Genomic DNA, 25694 nt, shown 5'->3' with positions numbered 1-25694 from the left:
ATCAGCTGTTCGTAGACTTTACACGCTCCTTATAACTGTGTGCGTGTGTTGAGGGGCGTTCCTTTCTGCGATATTTTGACACTGCACTTCGATCAAAACAAATCCAGAATCAACAAATCGCACGGGAAGCTGATAAAACTCTGAATAATTTGTGATTTTTAGCACGGTAACTTGGATCGACAGAAAATGCACGAAGCGTACGTACTTTATCCGCCGGAGAAGATTCAGGTGCAAATCGAATCGATGACGGCATTCGGTGAGTAGATGTGAAAACCATGACTATCATTTGTCCAGGAGCCAGTAGGTGATTCATGATTATGTTATCAATAACATTACCGGGGACGAATTGAACATGTTGAAACCGATATATTACTCTTTTTTTTCGATTGTTCAATGAACTCTATAGGTAATGTAGTGTAAACTATGAAACATTCTCACAATCAATATTCACCTAGTACGAACTTGCATCGATTAAAAAGCAGTGATGTAAAGAGGTGAACGAAAGGGCTGTATTTTTTGAACAGTAAGTTTTGTTTTGAAACATCACAAAATACAAAGCATTAAAAGCTGTAGAGATGTCTACACTTTCAAACAGACTTTCAGAGTTCGGTAATGCAATTAACCGAAACAGACCGGTAATTTCAAAAATTACAGTTGTCTCGGTAATAACCTGCTAGATTACCGAGATTTGTAAATCAATCTACGGTATATCGGTGATGCCCCATTTTAACGAGTACGGTAATTTTATTCACCGAAAGTATCTGTCAAACGGATCCAGAGTTCGGTAAAATATTACTGAACCATCAGTAAATTGGAACTGTCAACTCCGTCCTTCATATGTTTTTCGACAGAAATTGTCAAATATTGAGTGCAACGCAATCCTCCTGAAAGGCGCAATGAAGGCGATGGGTTACGAAATTTGTGTATTTATTCATCGACATCCAAACTGTTGGTAAGTATCCTTCGGTTCCGTGATTAGAAAATGGAGACAATTGTTTCCATAACTTCGTTGGTGTTTCCTTTCCCGAAGCAAACGTTCACTTCTCTTTCAACGTGCGTCATGGAGGTCGGAATCGGAATGAGACAGTGGTGATTCCCTAATCTCAAATCTACCTGTTCCACGAATAGAAATTCTTGAATTTCAGCAACAAGTTTGCATCTATTGAGAATAGATCTGTTAGAAAGATTCCAATAATTTACTGTTTGCTTTATGATCAAATTTTGCCAAATTAACAATTTTTAGATTCGTAGAACAGATAAAAAGTGAGGATACGAGTCGTCTCTGGAATGAGAGGACTGCCAAAACGTGTGGCGCTGGTTGAAATATTATACTACATCGTGTAAAATGAATATAGAAATAAACGAATATTTTAATACAAATCGCATCAGATGGATAAGTTTTTTTTTGTTTTCGATGGATTGAATAGCATTTTTGATGAATTCTCGCATAATTTGTGATCTCGCCCTTAAAGCCATTGGTAACCGAGTGTGTAGCTTGTTGTTACCGAGCAAACGAATGGATTTACACGTTATTCAACAATGCTACGATGAAGAAAAGATACTCACCTATCTCCCAGTGCAGTAGCGCAACCAGGATTTGGTTCTAGGGGGGGTTTTGCGAATTCTAAAAAAAAATTTGAGCAGATATTTTTTTATATTTTTTGAATCGATTTTAATTTGAGTATGTTTTTTTTGCATAGCAAAATGCATTAAAAAATATTACAATAAATTAACGTGATGCTTTTCATACGCTCTTCTTCTATGTTGTTTCTTATATGTTTGTCATGTATTGATTTTTATACGCATTACATTTTTTCTACAATGAGAATGACTTCAAGTATAATCTTTAAGCACAGCAATTTGCAACATAAATCATTGACACTATTGTTGCAGTAGGTCGAAAGTACATCAACATTGCAAAACTCAACTGCCGGTAGAAAACTCATTGTGACATCTTAAAGAATTGACAATTTAGAAAATTGAGGCCGAAGGTCTAAAATGAGTTCTGCTTTAATTTGATTGTCGAATTGTGATAACACCTTACAATGATCAACATGACAATTGAACTTTGTTTTCAGATGACTTGTAATCCGTTTGATTTATTATTGTAATAGGACGGTCATGCATCCATACTTCATATGAACAAATCCATGTCACAGTTATCCAACACTTTTTGAATAACATTCTATTTTCACGATTTACAAAAAAATAAAAATAATGCCCATTATCCACACTTCAAAAATCTAAAAATTGTCGAAATTCCCAATGGGGCCAAAATGCTTTCACCGGCAGCTAAATACTTCAATAGAAAATTTTTCTTCTCGGTAATCTTTAAAAATTCATGCACTTTGTATGATTTCAAGGTCGCCAAATTTAGCAAAATGCTGAGGCAACTATAAGAATTTTGATATTTCGTATACTGCACCACTGGAAAGGTATCAATATATCTGAAGGTTTGACAAACTATAGACACAACGCCTTCCGTTTGTTTTGGATAGAAAAGCTAGATAATTTTGTTATTGATTAGCTTACAACTTAGAAAAAATAACTGTGAAAACACTGACATTCCCAGTGTTAATACGAATTAAACTATGTTACTGCTCTGTAGTTGTATGATGTGTAGTGTTGCATTTCAAAAATAGACTTGGAAAACCTCATAATTTGTTGGCTCTGGGGGGGGTTTTGACCCCCAAAACCCCCCTTGGTTGCGCCACTGTTCCAGTGGATAATAGTTTTCGTCCTGATCCATTCATTTGCTTAGAAACAAAGGAGCTACACACTAGGTTACCAATGGCTTTTAGGGTGAGATCACAGATTATGCGAGAATTACCTTATAGATCGGTAGGTGGACCTAAAATTTACCGAAGCGTTCAGCAATTTTCGACGCTTCATGGCAAATCACAGTTTACCAACCATTCGGTACTTTTTTTTCGTTTACCGACTCAGCTGTTGAGATTTCGGTAAATAAATTATCGACATTGGTGATTTATTCTAAGTGTGTAGCAAATTTTTTAGCAACTTCAGCAATCATGAAAAAAGACATTTCAAACCAAACTTAAAAAAATACGGATGGTTTATAACGCAAGAATACGTTGTGCATACAATGTGGTATGTGAACCAAACATTATAAGAGAGCGAGTCTACGACATATATGCATATATGCAGCTGAATGTGCAGCTCTAAAAGAAGCGATTCAGTTGATATCCAACAGCAAACATGTTGGGTGCACAAACAATATGAAATAACATTAAAATTATGTGGATTCCCAGTCATGTAGAAATAATAGGAAACGAGAAAACGGATCGCGATGCTAAATATGTGCTGGACGACCCTTACGAAACTTCAACAAGAAAAACTAACTATAAGTCGTTGCGTTCTGGTCTAATATTTGCTATTGAAAAAAGTAAAAGGTATCGAAGACAACGGCCAAATATTAAAATGAACAAAACCAATTACGCGATATAATTGTGTATTTTTTGACAAACTGCAGTAGTCCTCAACCGGTTTATATTATTTGTGTTTGATGCATCTGACATAAAATTTGTCTTAATGAATATAAATAAGTAAATCTAACAACAAAACAAATAACAAACGACAGCATTACACAAAATGCACACTTAACTATGTCTAAAGTATTTAGCCTATCGATTACGAAACGTTGTCATTAGCGATGTTAAAATCGTTATATATCTAGTTGGATCATGCTGTCCGTACAAAGTGTTCCGACTGCCGATACTGAAAAAATCCGTATACGCATATTCCGCTCCGGAGCGTAGATCAGAGAAACAGCCACAAGGAATGGCGAATAGATATCTCCTCGAAGTAGCTTGGCTACAAAAGCTATACAGCGATATACAACGCCTATACTCCAAAGTACCTATCAATCCCCAATAAACTATAGCGGCCTTCGTAGGGAGGCAGGATAATGGGACCACGCCAAGGAAGGTTCCTGAGGGCGCGGAATTTTCTATCATTAAAATAACCAAAAACGGCCACTATGAAATGCATAGATAGCGCCACCGTAGTCTTGTGTGTTTGACAGAACAGCAATGCTGTCACAATGGTTAATCCCATATACGGTGGCGGTGTTTTGATGGTGAGTGTCAAATGAGCGACTTTCAATGATCCATTCGAGTAGTCTAGCCAGCTGGCGTTGAACGTACACCACATTATAACAACAAATTCTAGAATCGAACGAATTAGAGCGCAGTAGAGTGATCTTAAACACAGCGCGTTCCTGAAATCTTCTGTTATCTTAAGAACAACCCAAACGTCCAAATCACAAACACGTTGTACTCGTTCAAGTGCTGCTCCAGAAAACGTGTATTGAAAACGAATAGATTTCCGCTTTAGGTTAAACGATATAACTAGGCATTATTAAATAATCAACCTCATGCAGTTTCGTGAACACCACGCTTCGAAAGCATTCAACAATTGTAACGAGCATGTCGTTAAGTTATTTTCGTAAATGTTTATCGTTGTTGGAATCATTAATAAACTACAATAGAATAAAAATATATAAAACTTTGAGCCAAATGAGAAGCGAAAATGCGCGAATATGACTGTTGGGAGCGGGAGAGCGATTTTCGGGATCACGAACTTACGTTCGTGATTTCCGGTGACGAAACTAATCATATGACGCTTGATCTGAGGATTCACAAGTCTTACAAGATCACTTTGAACTGATCTGTGGAAGAGGCAGGAGTGGCCAATATTTGTTTCGCGCCGTGGTGTTGTGTAGAAGGTAGATGTGACATGATATTCGTTCGATCAGTGGATCTTTAATTAAATTCCTTTCCCTTAGTTGATAGCTAGATTTGTTGTGTGCAAAATAGTAATAACGGCGGTGTGTTATCGTGTGTAGCTTGTGTCCAGAAAAGGTAATTTGTGCAATTATTTTCAATGTAGAGTTTATGTGCTTATACGCACAATGTGCAAAGGTGTTTAATTTAGATCTGTGGCCAAGGCCGCCAAAACGCCCGACACACCACAACCCAATCGTCAGTGGCCATTTCTGACCCCACCGTCAGCTTCCGAAGTTTCCCCGGAGCACGCCGGAAGAGGGCCGTCCGTCAATTCACGCGCCCTAGGCAGGGCATATCGGCGAGTTCATCGCCCAAGCAAGCACGTTTTCCGTTCCGTTGGTGACGACCAGCGGAACTCAAACGCACGTGCCGCGTCATCGCCAGCATCGATGAATCGCTAGATGACCATCGGTTCACCCCCATGACGAGCAGCAGCAGTGATTGGAAGCAAACCGCTTTCTCCCGCCGGCGCACAGGAGAAGAGTTCACCGCCACCCCCTTCCCGTTCATGCGTCGAGCGGGCGCCGTCATCATCAAGAAAGGTCGTGAGTACTCATTTTGTATGTTGTAGTTGTCCATGCGCATGTGACTCGTTTTACGCCGCAACATAGTCATCCGTTGCGAGGCGTACACGGCATATTTTATGCGAGCCGTGAATTAAAAGTTCAATTGCACGAAACCGTTTTGCGTTTGCTTTGCAAACGAGTAATTTGCACATAAACCACACCAAGCCAAGCACACGATAGGTAGTCAGGGACCGTAGAAGGGAAAGGTAGAAAGAGAGTAGAGAGCGATAGGCGAAAGAGAGAAATGAACACTTCGCTGTAGTAGGAGAAATGAAATAAAAAGCTCAAATGAAAGTTCCGTTTTATGGCAGAAGGGACGAAATGTTTCAATAAACACTGCGGGTAATGAAAATTGGAACATGTAATGTTATTTGAGGTCCCGTAGAAGTGAAGTTGGTCGAAGGTTTCTTCATGTCGTTCGTGTTTCGCCTGTAATTTTCTCTTTTGTTATTTTACTGGGGAGGTTGGCTCCGAAACCAACCGGGCAACTTTTTATTCGGACACATTTTGGTCCGAAGGGAATTTGTAGACTTGGCCAGTGATGATAAAAACCGTCATCGCTGTTTTGTCACCGACCGACGATCGATTTCAAGCTTCTGATAGTTATATTCAGAAGTCGTTATTAGTAGTGGAACTTCTGCGAACCGTTTTAGTCAGCCACCTTACTTCCCGTCCAAATCTGGAAAACTGAGCCTTATTCCCCCTGAAAGGTCTCAACGGTCGGGCAACCCTAATCTTGGTGGATAGTCTCCCTCGGGAGTGGCGCTTAAGCTATCCCACTTTATAAAAAGAGAAGTCCAGGAGGCTGACCGTTACACAATCTCTGCAGCCTGCCCTTCTACACCTATTTGTCCCATGTTCTATGTAAACCTTATGGACCGCGGGACAAATATGCGTAGAACGGCAGTGCAGGTGATGGCAGTCATCCAAGGAGCCGACAAACATCGGCGAAGAAAAGTCTGGTCCCGGGCGGTAAGACTAGAGATGCGTCGTTGATGAATAGCGAGAACAACAAAGGCCCAAGATTGCTGCCTTGTTGCACTCCGGATAAATTTGTAGATGAACTTGACTCAATTGAGCCTTACGCATAAAGATAATTCAAATCAATCGATGAAGCTATCAGATACGCCACATCAGTGTAGATAGACTCGCACTCAAATGTCAATCAATACGCTCTCCCGATAGAGCAAAATCATTAGAAAACTCTTTCGTAAATCTCACGCTTGAGATTTTGATGCGAAATCAACTCAATCAACTCTAACCGTAAAAATGACAGGGCTGGTAGCAGTCAGACAGCAAAATAATAGTGACCTTAGTGACCAAAATGATTAAAAAAGTGACCAAATAGTGACCAAAAAGTGGCCTAAAAGTGACTTGAAAAGTACAAGTATTAGTCTTTTTTTGCGTTTATTATAGAGGCTTTAAATTATTGAATTAATTTGCCTCTTAAAAAAGATTTAATTATTTACAATAATTCAAACAATTTTGCTCTTCTGAGAAACGCTAATAACTTTCCTTCTGATTTTCTGTCATTCTTCAAAATGTTTTTCATTGATTTAGCTAATCCTATTTTGTCTCTTAGACTTTTAAACTGATTACAATGGATTAGAATGTGTTCTATGCTGTTCTATTCTTGACACATGCTGCAGACTAGAGGTGATGTTTTATCGAGTATGTGACCTTTGGTGAGTCGACTGTACCACGGCATAAAAAATTAACAAGGCAGGCTCTTCACTGATGTAAACATCAAGTTTGGTTGGAAACATGTGACGTCACTCCTATCGTACCATATACCATCCGGACCACTAGATCAATTTTTTTGAAAATTTGTTCGAGGTGGATAGGAATGACGTCGTCAAGTAGCTGTCAGTTTTCGGAATATATCACCTTCTTAAATATAGTACACCGTGGACTGTACGACAACTAGTTATTGTGCATCCGAGTTATCGCTGCAAAGTCGCTCAACTGTCGCGTCGCTGGACTGTTGAGCGCTTTGCAGTTTAGTGCTTCAGCGACGCATTGAAATAGCCTGTTTCGCTCGAGCACTAACATGAAAAGCTCGCCAGCGACCAGCGACGTTTTGGTCGCGCGAAATAGTTGAGCGAAGTTAGTGTTCGTTCTTGATTATGTCTGCACTGACAATAAACATTTTTGTTCTGCAAGAGCTGATCTGTCGATCCATTTTGCAGTAGTAGGCTTAATGACTCTAAGCTGATTTTCAGTTGATTCATCCAGCCATGCTTCATGAAATTTAGAATAAACGAGATTTCTGAACCATTCAACTAAATCTTCTATCGGGGTTCCTTCTTTTAGGGGTCGACTGATTCGTCCTCGTTTGGCTGCTTCGTCGGCGGCTTCATTTCCGACAATGTTGACATGTCCTGGAACCCAGACGAAAACTATCTCCTTTCCTCCAAGGTTTTTTTCGATGTGTTAGATAAAGGGAAAGTATTAGTCATTGAAATGACTAGAAATGAAAGTATGGTCTAAGTGAATATTAACCATTCTACATATTAGGCGAATCTAGAATGTAGAGAACTGCAGTAATTTCAAATATTTCGTAACAGTTATCTGTCCGAGATAAGACTTGATTGTTATAAATGGTCAAAAAGATAACCTTTTTCGAGATTTCATTTATCATTATTTAAGAGACGAACATTAGCTTAACATAAGGTTACTATGTTATATCTCTGGTTTCAGTTTAAAAAAATTAAACAAACTCGTGATAGAATTCTAAACAAAATTCCTGTACATGATGAACTTACTGGCAAGATTTTGAAGTAGTGATGCAAAATGAATTACTTAAAGCATTTCTTAACAAAGCTGTGGAATGAATCGAGGAAAAAGGTTTGGTTGTAGACAAAATTGTGGTGAAAATTGAGAATAAATTTCAGTAAAATTTGAAAAATTCCGGACAGAATTCAAAGTTCAAAAACAAACGAAAAATAGAAACTCATGCTAAATTTGTGGCAGAATTTTGTGTAAAATAAAGAATCCAAATAAAGAATAACTCCAGAACACAATTGGTTATTAACGAACTCGAGAAAAGAACAAATTAGTTGAATGTCGTATATAAAGAATTAGAATTTCATCAGCATTTCAATAAATCAGTGGCGACTCGTAACCTCACTTTCTACCTGTTCTACGACTCTAAAAATGACTATTTCGACAAATTTAGATTATAAATCAAAAAGTTAATTATTGAAATCGTCCTTTCTAACAAATCTCTACTCATTACATGCAAATTTGTTGCTAAAAATCAAGAATTTCTAATCGTGGAACAGGTAGATTTGAGGTTAGGGAATCGCCACTGCAATAAATGAATTATTGAAAATAATCACATTAATCAGTGGCGACTCGTAACCTCACGTTTTATCTGATCTACGACCCTGAATTTTGCACATTTAAATTATAAAGTAAACAGTAAACGATAGAAAGCACATATTTGTTGCTGAAATTCATGAACAGGTGGATTTTGGGTTAGAGAATAGCCACTGACAACACTGTTGATTAATTATTATCGTCCAACAATGTTCTATCATTCATTATGGAATCATGTAGGGGTGATCGGGGCAATATGGGCCGCCTAAGGAAAACATCATGGAATGCATAGAAAAACAGCAAAAAATATGGTTTAAATGCAAGTGACTTGTACTATAAAATGTTATCTTCCATGTTACGTCGATAATTAATGTTAACATCAACTTGCAAATTATTTCAGGAACTTTTTGGAAAACCATGTTTTTCTACATGGTCACCAACCATATGGGGCATTATGAGGCACCCTACGGGGCAGTATGAGCCACCTCATTCAATCGAATGATTTTTTTTTAAAACAGTATAGAGAAGAGTTAGTGGTGAAGTACATTATTGGAAAGGAAATTGTATTAGCTCTGCTTGAAATTATTGATTCTAGCGGCTTATTTTTTAAAGATACCTAATAAATAGTAAACAGACCATGTTATACTAGTACTAAATTGCGATACTTGGTTCAACATATTTTCTAGTAAAGTGTTCCACTTGTTATGGTGCATAAAGATGACTTTGCAGTAAAAAAATAATCTAGTTTATTTAGGCAATGTATTTTTATGTTCAAAACATCGCTTGTTTTGCTTAAATCTAGGTGGCTCATTTTGCCCCGCCCCTTCATCTTGAAAATAACATATTGTTTTTCAATAATTTTGTTTACGAACAAATCTAATTTCGATCACGAACTGTTCATTATGATCAGAAGTTTCAATGGATTGATAAAATTTACCAGAATTATAAATATAATTGTCTTATAGGCTTAATTAAAAACTGCCAAGATTATAAGCTTTTCATGGCGAAGGACAAATTTGTACATTTGTGTAAATATCTTGAGTGTTCAAACGAATATTCTTACGGTTTTTATTGTGGTGGCTATTTGAGGCATCCTTTAGCAGATCCTAATGACACTAGACATTAAAACACTGTTTTTGAGGTCAAAACCGGGGTGGCTCATATTGCCCTGTATGTTCATATTGCCCCCATGCGGTTAAAAGCTTGGTCACACTAACCGCACGGCCACGTTGGATTTTCTGATGTGATATCTGAAATGATTTCCAGCAAAAAAATCGTACTTGCTGTTGAAGTCCTGGACGAATTTCTGACAAACTTTTATAATTTATTTTGGTTGTTATTCTTAGCCGTCTCTGGCTTATCTTCCGGAGGAGTTTTGATGATGTTGATTTTCAGAAACCTGGTTTTGGATTTCTTGTATAGCCATAGATTACTCATATCAGATATTGGTTCTGGTTTTTGCCAAAATTTAATAATATCTTTCGGACAACAAATTTATCCTAATGTTGCTTTCTAAGTTTTGCCAGAATGTTCTCCAAAGTTTTTCCAACGAAATTTTTAAATTTTTCTATCGGAAATGTCTACGGAATATTCACTTGAATTCTTCCAAAAAGTAAGCTGGAAGGGCGGGGATGAACCAGTCTCGGGCTGAACCTCCCCATAATAAGGATTCAATAATAATATAGTTAGCCAGGAGTCTCTACTTTTCTTGAGTCAAGAATCTTGACACTTTGATTTCAAAATCACACTTTTCTTGTCTTTATAATAACAAAAATCTGTTTCTTGTTGTTTTTGTTTGAAAAGCTAACCCAGCCTTAAATTTCATTATCATCAGATCACAAAAAAAAAGTGACTTTGGTGACCATTTTCCTGAAAAAAGTGACTTTAGTGACTTTTTGTTGGAAATAGTGACTTTTCAGTGACCAGGTCGAAAAAAGTGACCAAGTCACTTAAAAGTGACTTCCTACCAGCCCTGAAATCATCCAGTCGCAAAACCCGGCCAAAACTCTTGAAACCCGAATATGGTTGTTTACATTAGAAAGGATTACTATGATTACTATCATTTTACAAGACTAACAAGAAATTATTGCCGTGTGTGAATTAACTGTAGAAAAATGAGACAATGAGTCAAAAAGGGGAGCCAACTCATCCATGATATTTTTAATCCATGATATTTTTAATTGCGTGATTGACAACTCACGCATGAAAAATCGCAAGCCTGAGTTGTGAGAAATTGAGTTTTGCACAACATTGTGCCACATTTATGAAGTTTTTGTAGAAAGATTCCGTTTCAACACGAGCAAATCCCACCTTCAAGCCCAGATACACTGCATCCTCCTGCTGTCTACCAACATCGATCGCTCGCATGCATTGCGTTGAAAATTCAACGAGGTTAGAAACGATCGACCTTTTCGGGAAGAAACCATGTTGATCACTGGAGATGCACTGTTTGCAGCTATTGAATAAGGAGTTGTTGATGATAATTTCAAATAACTTTGATCAAACACATAGTGAAGTAATACCACCGTAATTACTCACGCTACGTTTTGCTTTTAAGTGCGCTGGTGGAATTCCGTCTGGCCCAGGAGTATAAGAAGACTTCAGCTATCTTTCAGGTTATCTTTCTTGCTACTTTCCGTTCAGAGATTTAAAACATTTCATAGCTGAAGGCATCACGGGTAGTATCATCTACCCCATTAAACATTTGACAGTTCAACAGCCGACTAAACTGGTTGAAAAATCGGTCGATTGTTGCACCGACGCTTATGGAAGATTAACACAGCGATCAACTGACTAATCGCTAGATTAAATCGGGTGACCGAGGAAATCTGATGTTTAGTAGGTCAACTTGCTTGGATTTTACTTAAAATACCGATTTATCCACCTATTTAGTAGGATTGCGTCGGCCCACCCTATTAAATCGGGTGATATTCGGTTGATCCCTGTGTTAATCTTCCATAAGCGTCGGTGCAACAATCGACCGATTTTTCAACAAATTTAGTCGGCTGTTGAACTGTCAAATGTTTAATAGGGTAGTGCAACAAGAACTTGCGATGGCGTAGCAACGAAATCGTTGAAAGCGCTTTGGAACTGTGCAGCGAAGAGCTCGCATTTGTCGCTGGCACAGTCGGCTGACTCTTCGTCTAGGTAGGACATCGATGTCGCCGTTTTCTTTCCTTTTCGAATTTATTAACGGCCAAACTTATTTTGCGTTTGTAGGGAACCGGATCCTATTCTTGGCACTTTTGATTCACTTCGACAGTTGGGCTCACTAAAGCGCTTCTTATTGCATAGTTTCAGCCAATTCGTCCGAGAAAAAACCCCGAAGACAAAGTGAAGCATGGAAGTGCCCAAGTAGCTCTGCACCATATGTAGGATTTGTTTTGTCCTTCGTTTATGGTGAAACAGTTTAGAATCAACTTCTAAGATAGCACTAAAATTTAAAAGGCACAAATCTCGCGGAGAAAGCATCCAACAACACTTTTGTATTTTGGCTTTATGCACTACCAAAAAGCTTAAAATAAGAAGATCATAAACGTTTATCAACTGTTTATTCAGTTTAGTGCCTTTAAAATCGTGAGTAGAGGCACATGTCGGCCATTGTGACACCCTTTTTGGAATTCCGAGATGTTTCAAAAGGCACAAGGCTATTAGCTCAATTGCAGGATGATGGTCATCAAGTTATGGGATTAGCCAATCAGGAATCTACGACAACTCCTTTCTTGTTGGATAATACAAACGCAATATTCTATAATTGAGCATGAGCATGAGCATGATTGACCGCCCGCAGATGCTACTCCGTTATTGCAAGAACAGCTGCACTTTCACAGCATTGGCGTAGGAACAGGGGGGGCCAGGGGGGCCTGGCCCCCTCCAGAATCATCCACCCCCCCCCCCTCAGAATTTTCGATGGTAATAAAAATAAAAATTTGAAAAAATAAAACAATTTAGCATGAAGCAAAATCTTCTGAATTTTTACGTTATTTTATGTTGTACAACTATAGTGCGAAAACCTCGCTTGTCTTAAACAACATCAGCGTGGTAGTTCTGACTTCTGTGAATCGTACGACAACCGAAAGCTTAACCGTCCGGCTGTCGATAGAATAGCTACTATTAGAACTAGCTTCTTGTGATATGCGGTAAGTGCAATTTTTCGACATCTTTGTTGCAAAAAAATACCGTGGTACAAAAAGGGTTAATATCCTGGAAATTTGATTCCCAAAATTCGTATTTTTCTGAATAATGCTGTTTCAGCATAGAGCAGAACATTCACTGCATTCTCATGTGTTTGGAGGAATCCCTTCTCGAGGTGTCCGGTGATGAAGATTTCCCTTAAAAGAATTCATAAAAGAAATCCATAAATGAACTTTAACTCGTACAGTGTCCGAAAACAAATAATTAAAAAACAAGGCGAAATTACTAAAGGAATTTCTCAGACAATATAAAGCAGGGAATTTTGTCAAAAAATTAGGCTTAACTTTCAAGACTTTCCGGCATGGCCAAGTTTCCTTCAGATGAATAACAGAAGCTTAACCTGGTATGAAAAAAATGTAACAAAACCGACCATAGTGTTTTATTTCAGCAATCAATTTCTCTTTGATTTTGATTCAATTTATTAATTATTTTTGCATTAATAAATTAATTGCCTAAACTATATTTTTCCAGGACAACTTATTGTTTCATAATTTTTTTGATTAATTTCCAACACAAATTTTTCAAAAAAATTCGATGGTCTTTATAGAATTTTAGTATAAAAAATCAAATTCTTCAAGGAATATTTAAGGGTGGCCTCAGACCTTTTGCAAATCTCTTGGAAATTAGTCAAATACAATTGTGGGGCTTGATTCCGGAAAATTTTCCCGGGTTTTACCTAAAAAATGTTAATTATTTTTCAAAAGTTCAGTTTTTCCTCGCATTTTTTCCAAAACAAAGAAACATTGATTCTGTTTAATCTGACACTGAGATAATTTGCTGAAAGTTGTATTAGAAATTCTTCTGTAAATTTCTTTATATCATTTTCCAAAAAATGTATTACAAATTCTTTCGCGAAGTTCATCAAAAGTCCTTAGGAAATGTTTCCAAAAAACTGCTCGAATTGCGTCAAAAATTCTTCTATGTTTTTTTTTCTAGAAATTTTGCTTTCAATCTCCGGGTTATCTAAGAATTAGAAAGAAAATTGTTGTTGTCTCTTGCCTCCGAATTTTCAGAGGAAATTTGTTAAAACCCCCCCGGAATACTTTTGCTTCCGAAATTAGCATTGCGGTAAAGGAATCTTTAGAGAAACAATTAGCAAAATAACTGGGATGAAGGAAGAGATATATTAAGATATTATTGAAGATTTTTGTCTTGATCTTCCTTAAAATACTTCTTTAGAAATAATTTTCCAATTATTGACAGAATCTATATTCTTTGTTTGAATTTTTGTGCGATACGAGAGTGGATTCTAGAGAACCAAAAGTCAAGGAAGGATAGATTTCAATGATTATTTCTAAAGAAGATTTTGATGGACCTTATTAAGAAATTTGTTTTATTCGTAGATTAATTGTAGAGGTTGTAAGATTATAAATTATCTTTCATTGTGCCATTGCCCATCTATTGTTCTACCTGCTTCAACATTTTGTAGTTAACCCTTCCTTCGTCCTCGCGCATGACTTCGTACAAAAATCTTTCCATACGCCAAAAAGCAACATTTTAAAGAATCTAAATATAAGATGAATCATGAGTTTTGAAAGATTGCAGTATTTTTATACGTATAGTTCCTGATTCCTAAAAGTCCATCAGAAGATCCTCATCAAATTTTCAAAGTAATGCAAAAGTTTCCCCTTATATTTCAATTTATTAAAATCTTAAATTAAGAATTTTACCACAACACATCTTCGGTAATGTTCTTAAAAAAACACCTGTAATATTTTTGCGTTAATTTGTTAATCGCTAATAGACCCTCCAAAAAAGTTTTTTTTTGATTTTCTAAAGGTAGGAATCAGTATGTTCACCATAGTATCATGAAACTTTCAGTAAAAATTCCATCCGTTTTAACAATAATCATTTTATATTATAAAAGACGAACAAAAAAAAAATACAATTATTTTTGTAGTGCAGCTTTTCTGTGAGGTAGATTGTCAACAAGTTTCAGAAATTCAACGATTTTAAATTCTTGAATTTTACGACAAGAATGTAGTAAATTTTCCAACTAACATTTAAGCTGCAATTATTAAAAAATACCAAGAAAGTTCTTTTGAACCTTTTTTGTATTTGTTTCTTTAGAAATCTGGTATGAAGTGATTCGTAGAGGATTTTGTAAAACAATCCCTAGAAAATATTGAGATATTCCGGGAGTAGTTTTTGAACCAAAAAAACTGGAGAGCGGATACACTTTTAAATGTTATTTATGGAAGAATCGAGAGATTACCATTCCGAAAAATGGAGTTATTTCTAGAACCAAAAATAATACTTGATGGAATTTTTGGAGAAATTTTTTGAGAAGTTGAGAAAAAAATGCTAAATCCTAATAAATCTTATGAAAAATTTCTTCAAGAATTTCTCAAAAGAATCGTTCAATTGCTCATGAAATTCTTGTGGAATATTACAGTATTATATCCTTACAGTAACTCTAGGAAGAGTCAATCAATTTTTTAGCAGGAAGTCTGGATAATTTTAGCTGCGATTTCATGTAAAGAAACTTTAGGAAGAACTTCAAAAGCAAAGTTGGAAAAACTGTTGGTAAACTCTCTCAAGAATTCGTAGAATGAATAGAGTAAGGTGGGGCAAAAGTTCGACCTTAGTGGTATAATCAAAGTTTCCAGGAAAATAAAAGCAGATGAAACAAAACAAATACCATACAGCGAACCTTCAACATATTGGCTATAACTTTGCTGAACAAACTTGTGTCAAAATATTTACCCATTTTTAGTTATAACAGTTTTAAAATTGATTGTCTTAAACGAACTTTTGCCCCACCGGTGGGGCAAAAGTTCGAATCTAGTGTGGGGCAAAAGCTCGTCGGCTAAAACACAAAATATCAATACTTTTATGCCAGACATACTTTATACCAGCCGTAAACTTATGTGTGCCGAAAAATACACACTAAATTTTCATCAAAAAATGCCCAAAACAGGGTTAATTGTAATACATCCAAAAAATAGCAGTTTTTCGCAAAATTAAGTGAAAATGTAAAATTTTTGTGACACTTTTCGCACGATCAGGCAAATTTCGCTAAATTTGAAGATAATATGTAGATTTCAGGAAATTTGAAAATTTTTCCGTGGGTTTATACATAGGTCGAACTTTTGCCCCGCAGATTCGAACTTTTGCCCCGCTATGGGCCAAAAATTGATTCCAACTATTTATGGAAAAAACTAATACACGTCAAAGCATCCTTATGATAGGCCTAGAAACGCCCTTACATAAAATATTGAAAAATATTTTATCTTCATATGGTTCCATGCATCGAAAATTTGACCAAATATTACAATATTTACGTCGAAAAACAACAAATAGCCATAACTTTTCCAAATTTCAATCGATTTTTATGATATTTGGAGTAAAAGTTTCTTACTTGAATAGCATTCGAACCACCATGACATTTCTAAGTTTTGATTTGATTTGAGCTAGAAATCTTGAAAAGAAACTCTTGCCCCACTCGAACTTTTGCCCCACTTTACTCTACTGGCTTAGTGATCTTGAAGACATTTTTGGTGAGAAACCTAGAATTTTGGGTACTATATTTTGAAAAAATCCTCAGTTATTCCCAAAAATTCTAAACAAATTATTTATGAACAGTAGATTGGAGTACCTTTTTCCTTTTAATTCCGCCCTAAATGCTTATCTTTGTCAGATACGCGTATTTCGACTACCACTTACAGTCTTCTAAAGTGTCAGTTACTCGTATTAATAAGGGATACGAGTAACTGACACAGAAGAAGACTGCAAGTGGTAGCCGAAATACGCGTATCTGTCAAAGATAAGCATTTAGGGTGGAATTAAAAGGTACAAGAAACTCCAATCTACTTTGAAGTTTCTCTTTTGAGATTCTGCTCAGAGGATTCGAATACATTAAAAATAGTTATTAATAAACACTTTATACTAACAATTGCAATTTAAATGTAATAAGTACGTAGGAGACCTTTCAGGAGAAATGATTAAAAGAATCTCTAATGCATTCTCTGGCAGAACTCTTCAAGAGATTTTTTAAGCAATTCGATAGAGATTGTTAGAGAAATTTTCTGCTGAGATCAAAAAATCTGGGAATGATTTTCCTTGGGATTCCCAGGACGAACTCAGTAAAAACTGGTAAGGGATTTCTTGGAGAAAGTACTGAAAAGTACGAAAATAATTCATGGGGAAATTTCCGTAGGAATTATCAGAGGAATCTCATCAAAGCACATGGTTGAATACCTGAAAAGTTCGTGGAAGAATCACAAAGGATATCTGATGAGTTTTTTTTGCTAGAATTCTTGAAGGATTTTTGACTGGATTACAAAAATAATGAAGCTTTTTTGTAGCGAAAATTGCTGATACAAATATAACAATAAGAAATAAAAAAATCAATACAAATCTGTTAAAACTATGAAATTTGTGAAAATCGTAATTATTGTGAATGACATTACATCTGTAAAACAAATATTTGCTAGCCCCCCCCTAGGCCCCCTCCAGAAAAAAATCATAGCTACGCCAATGTTTCACAGGGAACTAACAGGCACTACTCGGGATCAGTATTTAGCATCCTCAATGTGTAAGTACTGGTGTTCTCATTATTATAACAAACAATAACGGCGCTGGCTGCGTCCGAATGCAGCTCAATTCAGGGATGGGAGGGAAATGTTGACGTGTTACTTGCTTTATGGAAGCCGAGGAGTCCTCTCCTCTGCACTTCCATAAGTAGACACTCTGAATTTGGATATGGGAATGGTTTGGGTAAAGGATTCGTTTTGGTAAACGATAAATATATAATTTGAAATGAATGCGCCTAACCGGATTCGCGATATTACTCGATAAAAGCATTGAATGTCGAACAAGTGTTCGTCACTCGCCCTACAGGAGCAAGTGACAAGATCAAAGGATCAAACACTACTAACGCGATCCACGATACTATTCCACCGTGGTACGCGAACGACGCGTGACATGTTTGATCTTGGCCTCGTCGCCCGCCCCCGCAGGAGCAAGCAACCAGGTCGAAGGATCAAACAATACTCACAATAATCTATAATTATTCAAAAAGGGAGGGCAGAAACGGGGTACTTCTGATATTCCTAAAAATTGAAACATTCAAACGGCTCCTCACTGGTTTCTGCGCATTTCACAGAGAACAAACTGATCCTCGGAACGCGCCAGGGTCACCTGCTGATGTACTCGTTCGAACCCAACCCGGAAACGAACAAGCTCGAGATGCAACTGCTGCAGTACGACAAAAACTTCAGCAAGAAGCCAATCACGCAGATCGAGGCCATTCCCGAGTACAAACTGATCTTCAGTCTGTCGGATGGCGTGGTCAACGTGAACGACTTCAGCAGGCATGGATTCCCACTGATCCATACGGCCCAGAAGACCAAGGGTGCTTCCGTTTTCGCGCTGGATGTCGTGGTAGGGATTCGGGTATTGAGATAGAAAGATCTAGAAGTTGATCGATTATTTTTGTTCCAGAAATCGAAATCCCTGACGGGGGAATTGGCTCTGGTTTGTCGTTTGTGCGTAGCGGTTAAACGTAAGATTCAATGCTATTACTGGAAACACAGTGAACTGATCGATTTCGATAAGAATATTGACCTGAATGATGTTCCGAAGACGATCGCGTGGAATAACAATTGCATTTGCGTTGGGTTCAAAACCGAGTATGTGATCTACGATGTAAGTTTCTGACAATGGTAGGATTTTTTTGGAAGTCAATTACCAAGTCATGGCGAGTTTCAGATATCAGGAGAGCCGCGTAAAATTGACCTGTTTCCAACGAGTTCATCGAAATCCATCGAGCCCTGTATCTCATTGATCGAAGATGGAGTTTTTGCGGTCGCCAAAGATGAGTATCTCGTCACAGTTTACACGGAGAAGTATACAAACGATGGTAAAGACAAGGTTTCGAGCATGATGAAACCGGACGCATCTCTGCTGACGACAAAGGACACACGCAACTTGAAGTCGTTGAGTTGGAGTGAACCCTTCCAGGGATTGGTTTGGGATGAACCGTTCATTGTAGGGCTGGTGACGGACGGTGTAGAGGTGCGAGTTTTCGACAACGTGGACATGTCGGATAAGGGAACGTTGATACAGACCATTCCACAGCTGCACAAGGCACGATTCTTGGTTCGCGGAAAGCAAGGCCTCTTGTATGCGGCGTCAGTTTCACATTTGTGGCGCATACAAGCGGTTGATATATCAAAGCAACGGGAGCATTTGCTCCAGGAAGAGAATTTCCATTTGGCATTGCAATTGACGGTAAGTTAGGAAATTTCTCATGGAAAATGATGTTTATGCACAATTGATCACATTTTTTTTCAGAACATCTCCGACGAAAGCCCAGAATTTAAAGCAACCAAAGTCAACGAAATTCAAACGCGTCATGCCTACAATCTTTTCGTTAACAAATATTTCCGGGACTCTATGAAGGAGTTCGCTAAATTAAACACTGATCCAATCGATGTGATTAGACTGTTTCCCGATCTGTTACCCGATAGTGGCAAGAATAAACTAAGCTCATACTCCAAAAAACCGGCACCGGTTCTTGATGAGAAGGACATTGAGAATGGTCTTTTAGCATTGATCGATTACCTAACGGAAATTCGATACAGTCTGCGACAGGATTTGATCAACAAAGCAGACTCGAAGCTGTCCGCTGGGAAGAATATTTCCGCATTGCTCTCGATCATCGACACAACGTTGCTCAAGTGTTACCTACAGACCAACGACTCCATGGTGGCCTCAGTGCTGCGCATGAACTATTGCTATCTCGAGGAATCCGAACGAGTGTTGAAGAAGTACGATAAATACGTCGAATTGATCATTCTCTATCAAACTAAAGGTCAACACAAACGGGCTCTTCAGCTTCTACAAGGTCAAGCTGATGTGCCAGGATCGACACTCTTTGGCCATGATCGCACCATTCAGTATCTGCAACACTTGGGTAACGAACACAAGTTTCTGATATTCGAATTCGCTGGTTGGGTTCTGGAGAAACATCCCGACGATGGGTTGAAAATTTTCATTGAAGACGTCCCAGAGGTTGAGAGTCTGCCGAGAGCTGAAGTTTTAGACTTTTTGCTGAAGGATCACAAGGGACTGGTCATTCGCTATTTGGAACATATCATCAACGTGTGGAACGAGGAAAAGGCATTGTTTCACAATATTCTGATTCAGCAATACCGGGAGAAGCTGATCGCTCTGAAGAACGATGTCGACGTGGAAAACGATGTGTAAGTGTTGGAAGTGATCTTGTATAGCATAATAGTTATGTTTTTTTTTTATTTCAGCCAAAAGAAAACTGCTCGAGATACGATCAACAACAAGTTGTTAACTTTCTTGAAGAAGTCCAAGTACTATCACGCTGAAAAAGTATTGGGCGATTTTCCTTATACCGATCTGTTCGAAGCACGTGCTACCATTCTCGGGCGCCTGGGAAAGCACGAAAAAGTGTTGGCCATTTTCATTCAAATACTCGGAGACTTCGATAAAGCCGTCGAGTATTGTGATCAGATGTACGACGCTGATGATCCGAAAAGCTGTGACGTCTACGTTACCCTGATCAAGACTATTCTTACACCTCCGACGAATCCACCCTACAGCGACGTAGAGTTGCACCCACGATGTCTCAAACCGGACATTGATACCGTCCTGGCCATCATGGAAATCAATGCCGAAAAGATCAATCCGTACGCGGTGCTGCAAATTCTGCCGGATAACATTCCACTGATGTCGATCAAGAACTTCCTGGAGATTGCGTTGAACCATCACCTGGAGAAGAAGCGAAAGACACAGATTTTGAAGGGGCTGTGCTACGCGGAACACTTGCAAACCCACGAGCAGAAAATTCACTACGAATCGAAGCACTTCCTGGTGACGGAGCTGAGCGTTTGTCCGGTCTGTAAGAAGAAGTTCAGCTACCAGAGTGCGTTTGTGCGGACACCGGAGGGCAATATTGTGCATTATTCATGTCAGGATAAGATTTAAGCCGTTCAAGATGTATTTATATTACATTATTCCAAAATAAACGCTTGAATTACTGTATATTAGAGTGGTTCAGAAAATCGTTTTTGCTCCACACCGCTCATTCGATTCTAGATCCAATCCTGAGCGTCCTCCCAAAATTTGAGCTCATTTGGATAAAAACTGCGACTGCACAAGCCCCTTGAAGTTTATATGGGAATTACTATGGGAAAAGCTAGCAATTCATTCAATCGGTCATTGTGTTTGCCCATGTGCTTTTGGGGATTAAAACTATGTTGATTCTGTGAGATACAATAATCAGCTACATCTTTGCTGAAGACCGTTTTTAAATCGAATGCCCCAGTAATTAGTTATTGATTTTTGAATGCAATGTAGAACTTTGGCTATAATTATTGGGCTGTTCTGCAGGCATCACTGGATATATGCAGTAAAACATAGTAGCCATGATTTGTGTGTGCTATCTTTCGCACCAGGTGCAGCAATGTTGCCTGTTCAGAAGTTAAATGAGCACTGCTGAAGAATTTGTGACTGGATATAAATCAGTAACTAATTACTAAGGTGTCTGATTTGAAAACGATCTTCGGCAAAGTTGTACCTGATGAATAGGGTAATTCGCTAATTGTTGAACGCTACCCAAATGTTGAACGATCTGTAGAAACCATGTTAAAACAGGAAATCGAACCATTTTCAAACAGTTTCAATAAATTATACAGATTATTTTGTAAGTTAGCTGTACTATTGGACACAATAAATTTAATTAGCACATTAATTTCTGAAAAGAAATATTGATTGAAAATTTGTATCGGTAGGTGGAACGAAAATTTCAATTCTCTTAAAAAATAACTTAAGCTGGGGCTGCTATGAAATAAGCTGTGTGGTAACACATACTACGTATATTGGGTTGAGCACCTATTCACGATATCAGTTTAAGTCTACTTTAGTTATTTTCTAAACATCCGTACAATTTACTCGTACCTATTAATTACATAAAATCATATTCAATTGCACTTTCGTTTCACGTACATTTTCCATTTGTTGAACACTAGCATAAAATGAAAGTCTTGGTTTCATCAACAGTATTGCCAGATTTTTTATTTTCGTACCAAACAACTAAATTGAAATGGAATATTGCATTACACAATATAGTATTGTTGATTGCTTTAAATATCTGTCGAATAATTATTATAAAAACTCTATAATGGTGTCTGTTGCAATGGTGAAAAACGCGATTCTGTAAAGTATAATTAATTGCATCCCTGGCTGTATTCTGATTCTTTTTTCGAATTTCATTATCTTCACTATGGCATCAATGCCATCACCGTTTGTTTGTTGACATCATGATTGGAATTACGCATCGACTGCCGATTTATCCGGAGTATAACCTCAATCTCGCGATTAATGCTGTAATGTCAAAAATAATGTACATTAGGAGAAGCCGCTAAAGTCTATGGAGTGCCGAAGGGGACGATTCTCTTCCGTTTCAGCCCAGAGTGGTCAGGGAAAGTGCTCCGCGGATCTAACCCTGCCCTCACAACCGACGAGGAGCGCGAACTTGCAAGTTGAATGAACGCGGGAGTAAAACGGTCAACATTTAGCGACAATCGTTCAACATTAGGATAAGATGGGTTATGTACGTGTTCAACAATTGGGTATAGAACTATCTTTTTAAATATATGTTTTTCCAATTAAAAATGGACACTACTGTGCCAAAAAATGTAACAAAAATAATGTTAAATAATCGTTTACGGTATTGAATGCTTTTTTACCAACCTTTCTATTAGAATTTCGATGAAAATCAAATAACAAAAAAACGTCTATCTTAACCGTTCAACATTTGGCGATTTACCCTATATCTAACAGTATCAACGTAGCTCTAATCCCCAAGAGCACATGGGCATACACTATGACCGATTGAATGAGTTGGTTGCTTTTCTCATAGTAATTCCCATATAAACTTTAAAGGGCTTGTGCAGTCTCAGTTTCCATCCGAATGAGCTCAAATTTTGAGAGGACACTCAGAATTTGATTTAGAATCGAATGAGCGGTGTGGAGCAAAAACGATTTTTTGAACCACTCTACTGTATATGCTGGGTTTACCTTATAAACACCATGCTTTAGGGAGTTTGGAGAGTCGATTTAGTATCTTTAGGAACACTAAATGACATTTGCTTGTTTATTATTTTTCCATTTTTCTGATAACGGAGCTTCTCCAATTTAATATAGATACAAATACCAGCCATAAGTATGAAATCGCAACACCCCAGTTGAATATTACAGCACCCCTCAAAAAGTTTAGCATCATCTAAAACCAATAATATTTATGGTGTAATATCTCGGAATCCTTACTATCTACAAAGTTGCGGTCTTCGGCAAAATTGTTCAGCAGCCTTATGGCGTTTATTTGGCAAATTTTTTAATGCGTAATTTTGCCGCTACGTGGCGCTAGTGTGCACCCAGACAACCAAAATGTACGTATAACGAAATCACGTGGAGGCTTTGCGTGTGTAAAATTTCACTTATAAGATGTCGCGAAAAGGCCTTCTACGTAAAAAAGTGAAGGCTACGTTATTGGACGTTGGAGCTACGTTGATAACATAAGATACATTCATCAGCTACAACTTTGCCGAAAACCGTTTTCAAATCGGACGCCTCAGTAATTAGTTATTGATTTTTATATGAGTTACAAAACTTTGGCTACAATAATTGGGCTGATCTACAGGCATCACTGCATATATGCAGTGAAACATAGTAGCCATGATTTATGTGCACGGGAAAAAATTCTGTAGTAAAAATGACTATTTTAGCTGACTTCGCCCATTCTTGAAACTACCATGGAATTTCAGACCAATTTACTATGTTTACGGTACATCCTACCACATTACTGGTACATTTGACAGAAATAAATTACAACAGTCTGATTTTGACTACGGACATGGTAAAATCAAGCGCATTTCTGGTCTGCTGAAAATTGCCGGTGCGAGCGCTTAAGATAACCCCCTAAAATGGTAGTTTTTACCGCACAATTTTTTTGCGTGTGTGCTATCTTTCGCGCCAGTTATAGCAATGTTGCCTGTTCAGAAGATATATGAGCACTGTAGAAGAATTTGCGATTGGATATAAATCAATAACTAATTACTGGGACGTCCGATTTGAAAACGGTCTTCGGCAAAGTTGTAGCTGATGAATGTATCTTACACACTAAGCTCTTAAGGTGAATTTCACCGTAATCTCAACAGCTGAACAGTTCGGTGAAATAAAACACCGTAATTCCGTCGAAATTATACGGATTCCAGTGATTTTTCACCGAATACTGTAAAAATTTACCGTACTCCGTTAATTTATTTCACCGAACTGTTCAGCTGTTGAGATTTTACAGGAATCCGTAAAATAATTTAAGTGTGTATGTTATCAACGTAGCTCCAATACCCCTAAATCACATGGGTAATAGTGTGGGACAAATTTAGATTCTTGCTCCAGTTTACTTTTTAGATTGCATTTAGGTCCTATAAAAACTGTGCAAAATTTCAGCTCGATCTATATTTTAGCGCCAGCCCTTCAAAGTTTGTATGGGATTTTTTTTTGGGAAAACTTACTTGTGCAAAGAAAAATCGCCAGAGGTCGCCCATTGAACCCCATTAAAATTTACGATGAAGAATATTGCCGAAGACCGCGAAACTTGTGAAAAAAGTTATTCAATGAAAACCTATTGGCAAGGCCACGTTGATTAACACGTATAGGAATAACAATAATAACAAAATCGGGCAAAATTTCCGAATAGTCTATGCTTAATAACTTTTTTCACAAGCATTGGATTGCTTTGCGGTCTTCGATAATGTTGTTCATCGTAGAAATACCTATCGAGATCTGTGTTCAGAATTTTTAAAGAGGACAATGGGTGACCTCTGGCGATTTTTCTTTGCAAAAGTACGTTTTCCCATAGTAAATCTCATGCAAACTTTGAAGGGCTGGCACTAAAATATAGTTTCACCGATCGAGCTGGAATTTTGCACAGTTGTTATGAGACCTAAATGCAATCCAAAAAGTGGACTGGAGCGAGAATCTAAATTTTTCATATAACCTTGTCCCAGGCTAATGGGCAAACACTATGACCGATTGAATGATTTGCTTGATTTTCCCATAGTAATTCCCATATCAACTTTGAAGGGCTTGTGCAGTCTCAATTTTCATCCGAATGAGCACGAATTTTGGGAGGACACTCAGAATTTGATCGTGAATCGAATGAGCGGTGTGGAGAAAAAACGATTTTTTGAACCACTCTAGTAGGTATTATTAAAAATACGTTTTTTACGGTCAACTCTCCTTTACTCGATATTTTGTATCACGATATCGAGTTGAGACCATAATAAAAGTTGGTTGTCATGGCTACCTCGATGGTCCCTTGGAACATGTTTGCACTGGATTTATGTTCTATAACTCGAGTCTCCCTTCAATATCAAGTTCTGGAGAGTTGACTGTACTATCTACAAAGTTCAGATAACACTTATACTGCCGTGAATCGCAAGTCAGTCCCATCTGCATTTTCGTCAAAATTGAGTTGAGTTCAGTTTTCAACATATCTTGCAATGTTCTTTCAACTACCCTAATGAGATAATAAGATTTGTTCGGAAAAAGTAGGAAAAAACAGCTAGTCAAATTGTCCCATAATGAAAAGTAATCGCATATCAGTCCCACTACAGATTTCTGCACCGTGTAACACAAAAATTAACCGTGTTTTGTTCATCTTTATATTTTTCTCAGAAAGATATCGTAGTAAAAAGCAAATTGTGTAAGTTTCATTTAATGAACGCATTCCAATCCTCTGGAAATTTTTGAATATTCGGATGGAAAA

The 25694-nt window shown here is 37.6% G+C and overlaps 1 protein-coding gene across 2 annotated transcripts; it reads left to right on the top strand.

The window, feature by feature from the left end:
* Nucleotides 1-65: 65 nt before the first annotated feature.
* Nucleotides 66-20905, top strand: LOC5568560 (vam6/Vps39-like protein). Of its 2 annotated transcripts, none has more exons than XM_001652337.2 (6): nucleotides 66-256; nucleotides 17994-18271; nucleotides 18332-18535; nucleotides 18599-19120; nucleotides 19184-20094; nucleotides 20152-20905. In XM_001652337.2, the coding sequence occupies exons 1-6, from the start codon at nucleotides 187-189 to the stop codon at nucleotides 20846-20848; spliced, it is 2682 nt and encodes an 893-aa protein (XP_001652387.1). In that variant the 5' UTR covers nucleotides 66-186; the 3' UTR covers nucleotides 20849-20905. The 2 variants fall into 2 exon arrangements, with proteins under 2 accessions (XP_001652387.1, XP_021705144.1); XM_021849452.1 differs by lacking the exon at nucleotides 66-256 and adding an exon at nucleotides 857-952.
* The last annotated feature ends 4789 nt before the right edge of the window (nucleotides 20906-25694 follow it).

Source organism: Aedes aegypti, chromosome 3, assembly GCF_002204515.2.
Source record: "Aedes aegypti strain LVP_AGWG chromosome 3, AaegL5.0 Primary Assembly, whole genome shotgun sequence".
Classification (NCBI taxonomy): Eukaryota; Metazoa; Arthropoda; class Insecta; order Diptera; family Culicidae; genus Aedes; species Aedes aegypti.
Note: the sequence above shows the minus strand (reverse complement) of the source record. Positions and strands in the feature narration are given on the sequence as shown.

What these genes read in the sequence shown, in the direction of transcription:
- LOC5568560 (XM_001652337.2), top strand. Translation starts at nt 187, where the DNA reads ATGCACGAAGCGTACGTACTTTATCCGCCGGAGAAGATTCAGGTGCAA. An exon ending in CGAATCGATGACGGCATTCG is followed by an intron (nt 257 to 17,993) that starts GTGAGTAGATGT and finishes CGCATTTCACAG; the next exon opens with AGAACAAACTGATCCTCGGA. An exon ending in ATTTGGCATTGCAATTGACG is followed by an intron (nt 19,121 to 19,183) that starts GTAAGTTAGGAA and finishes ATTTTTTTTCAG; the next exon opens with AACATCTCCGACGAAAGCCC.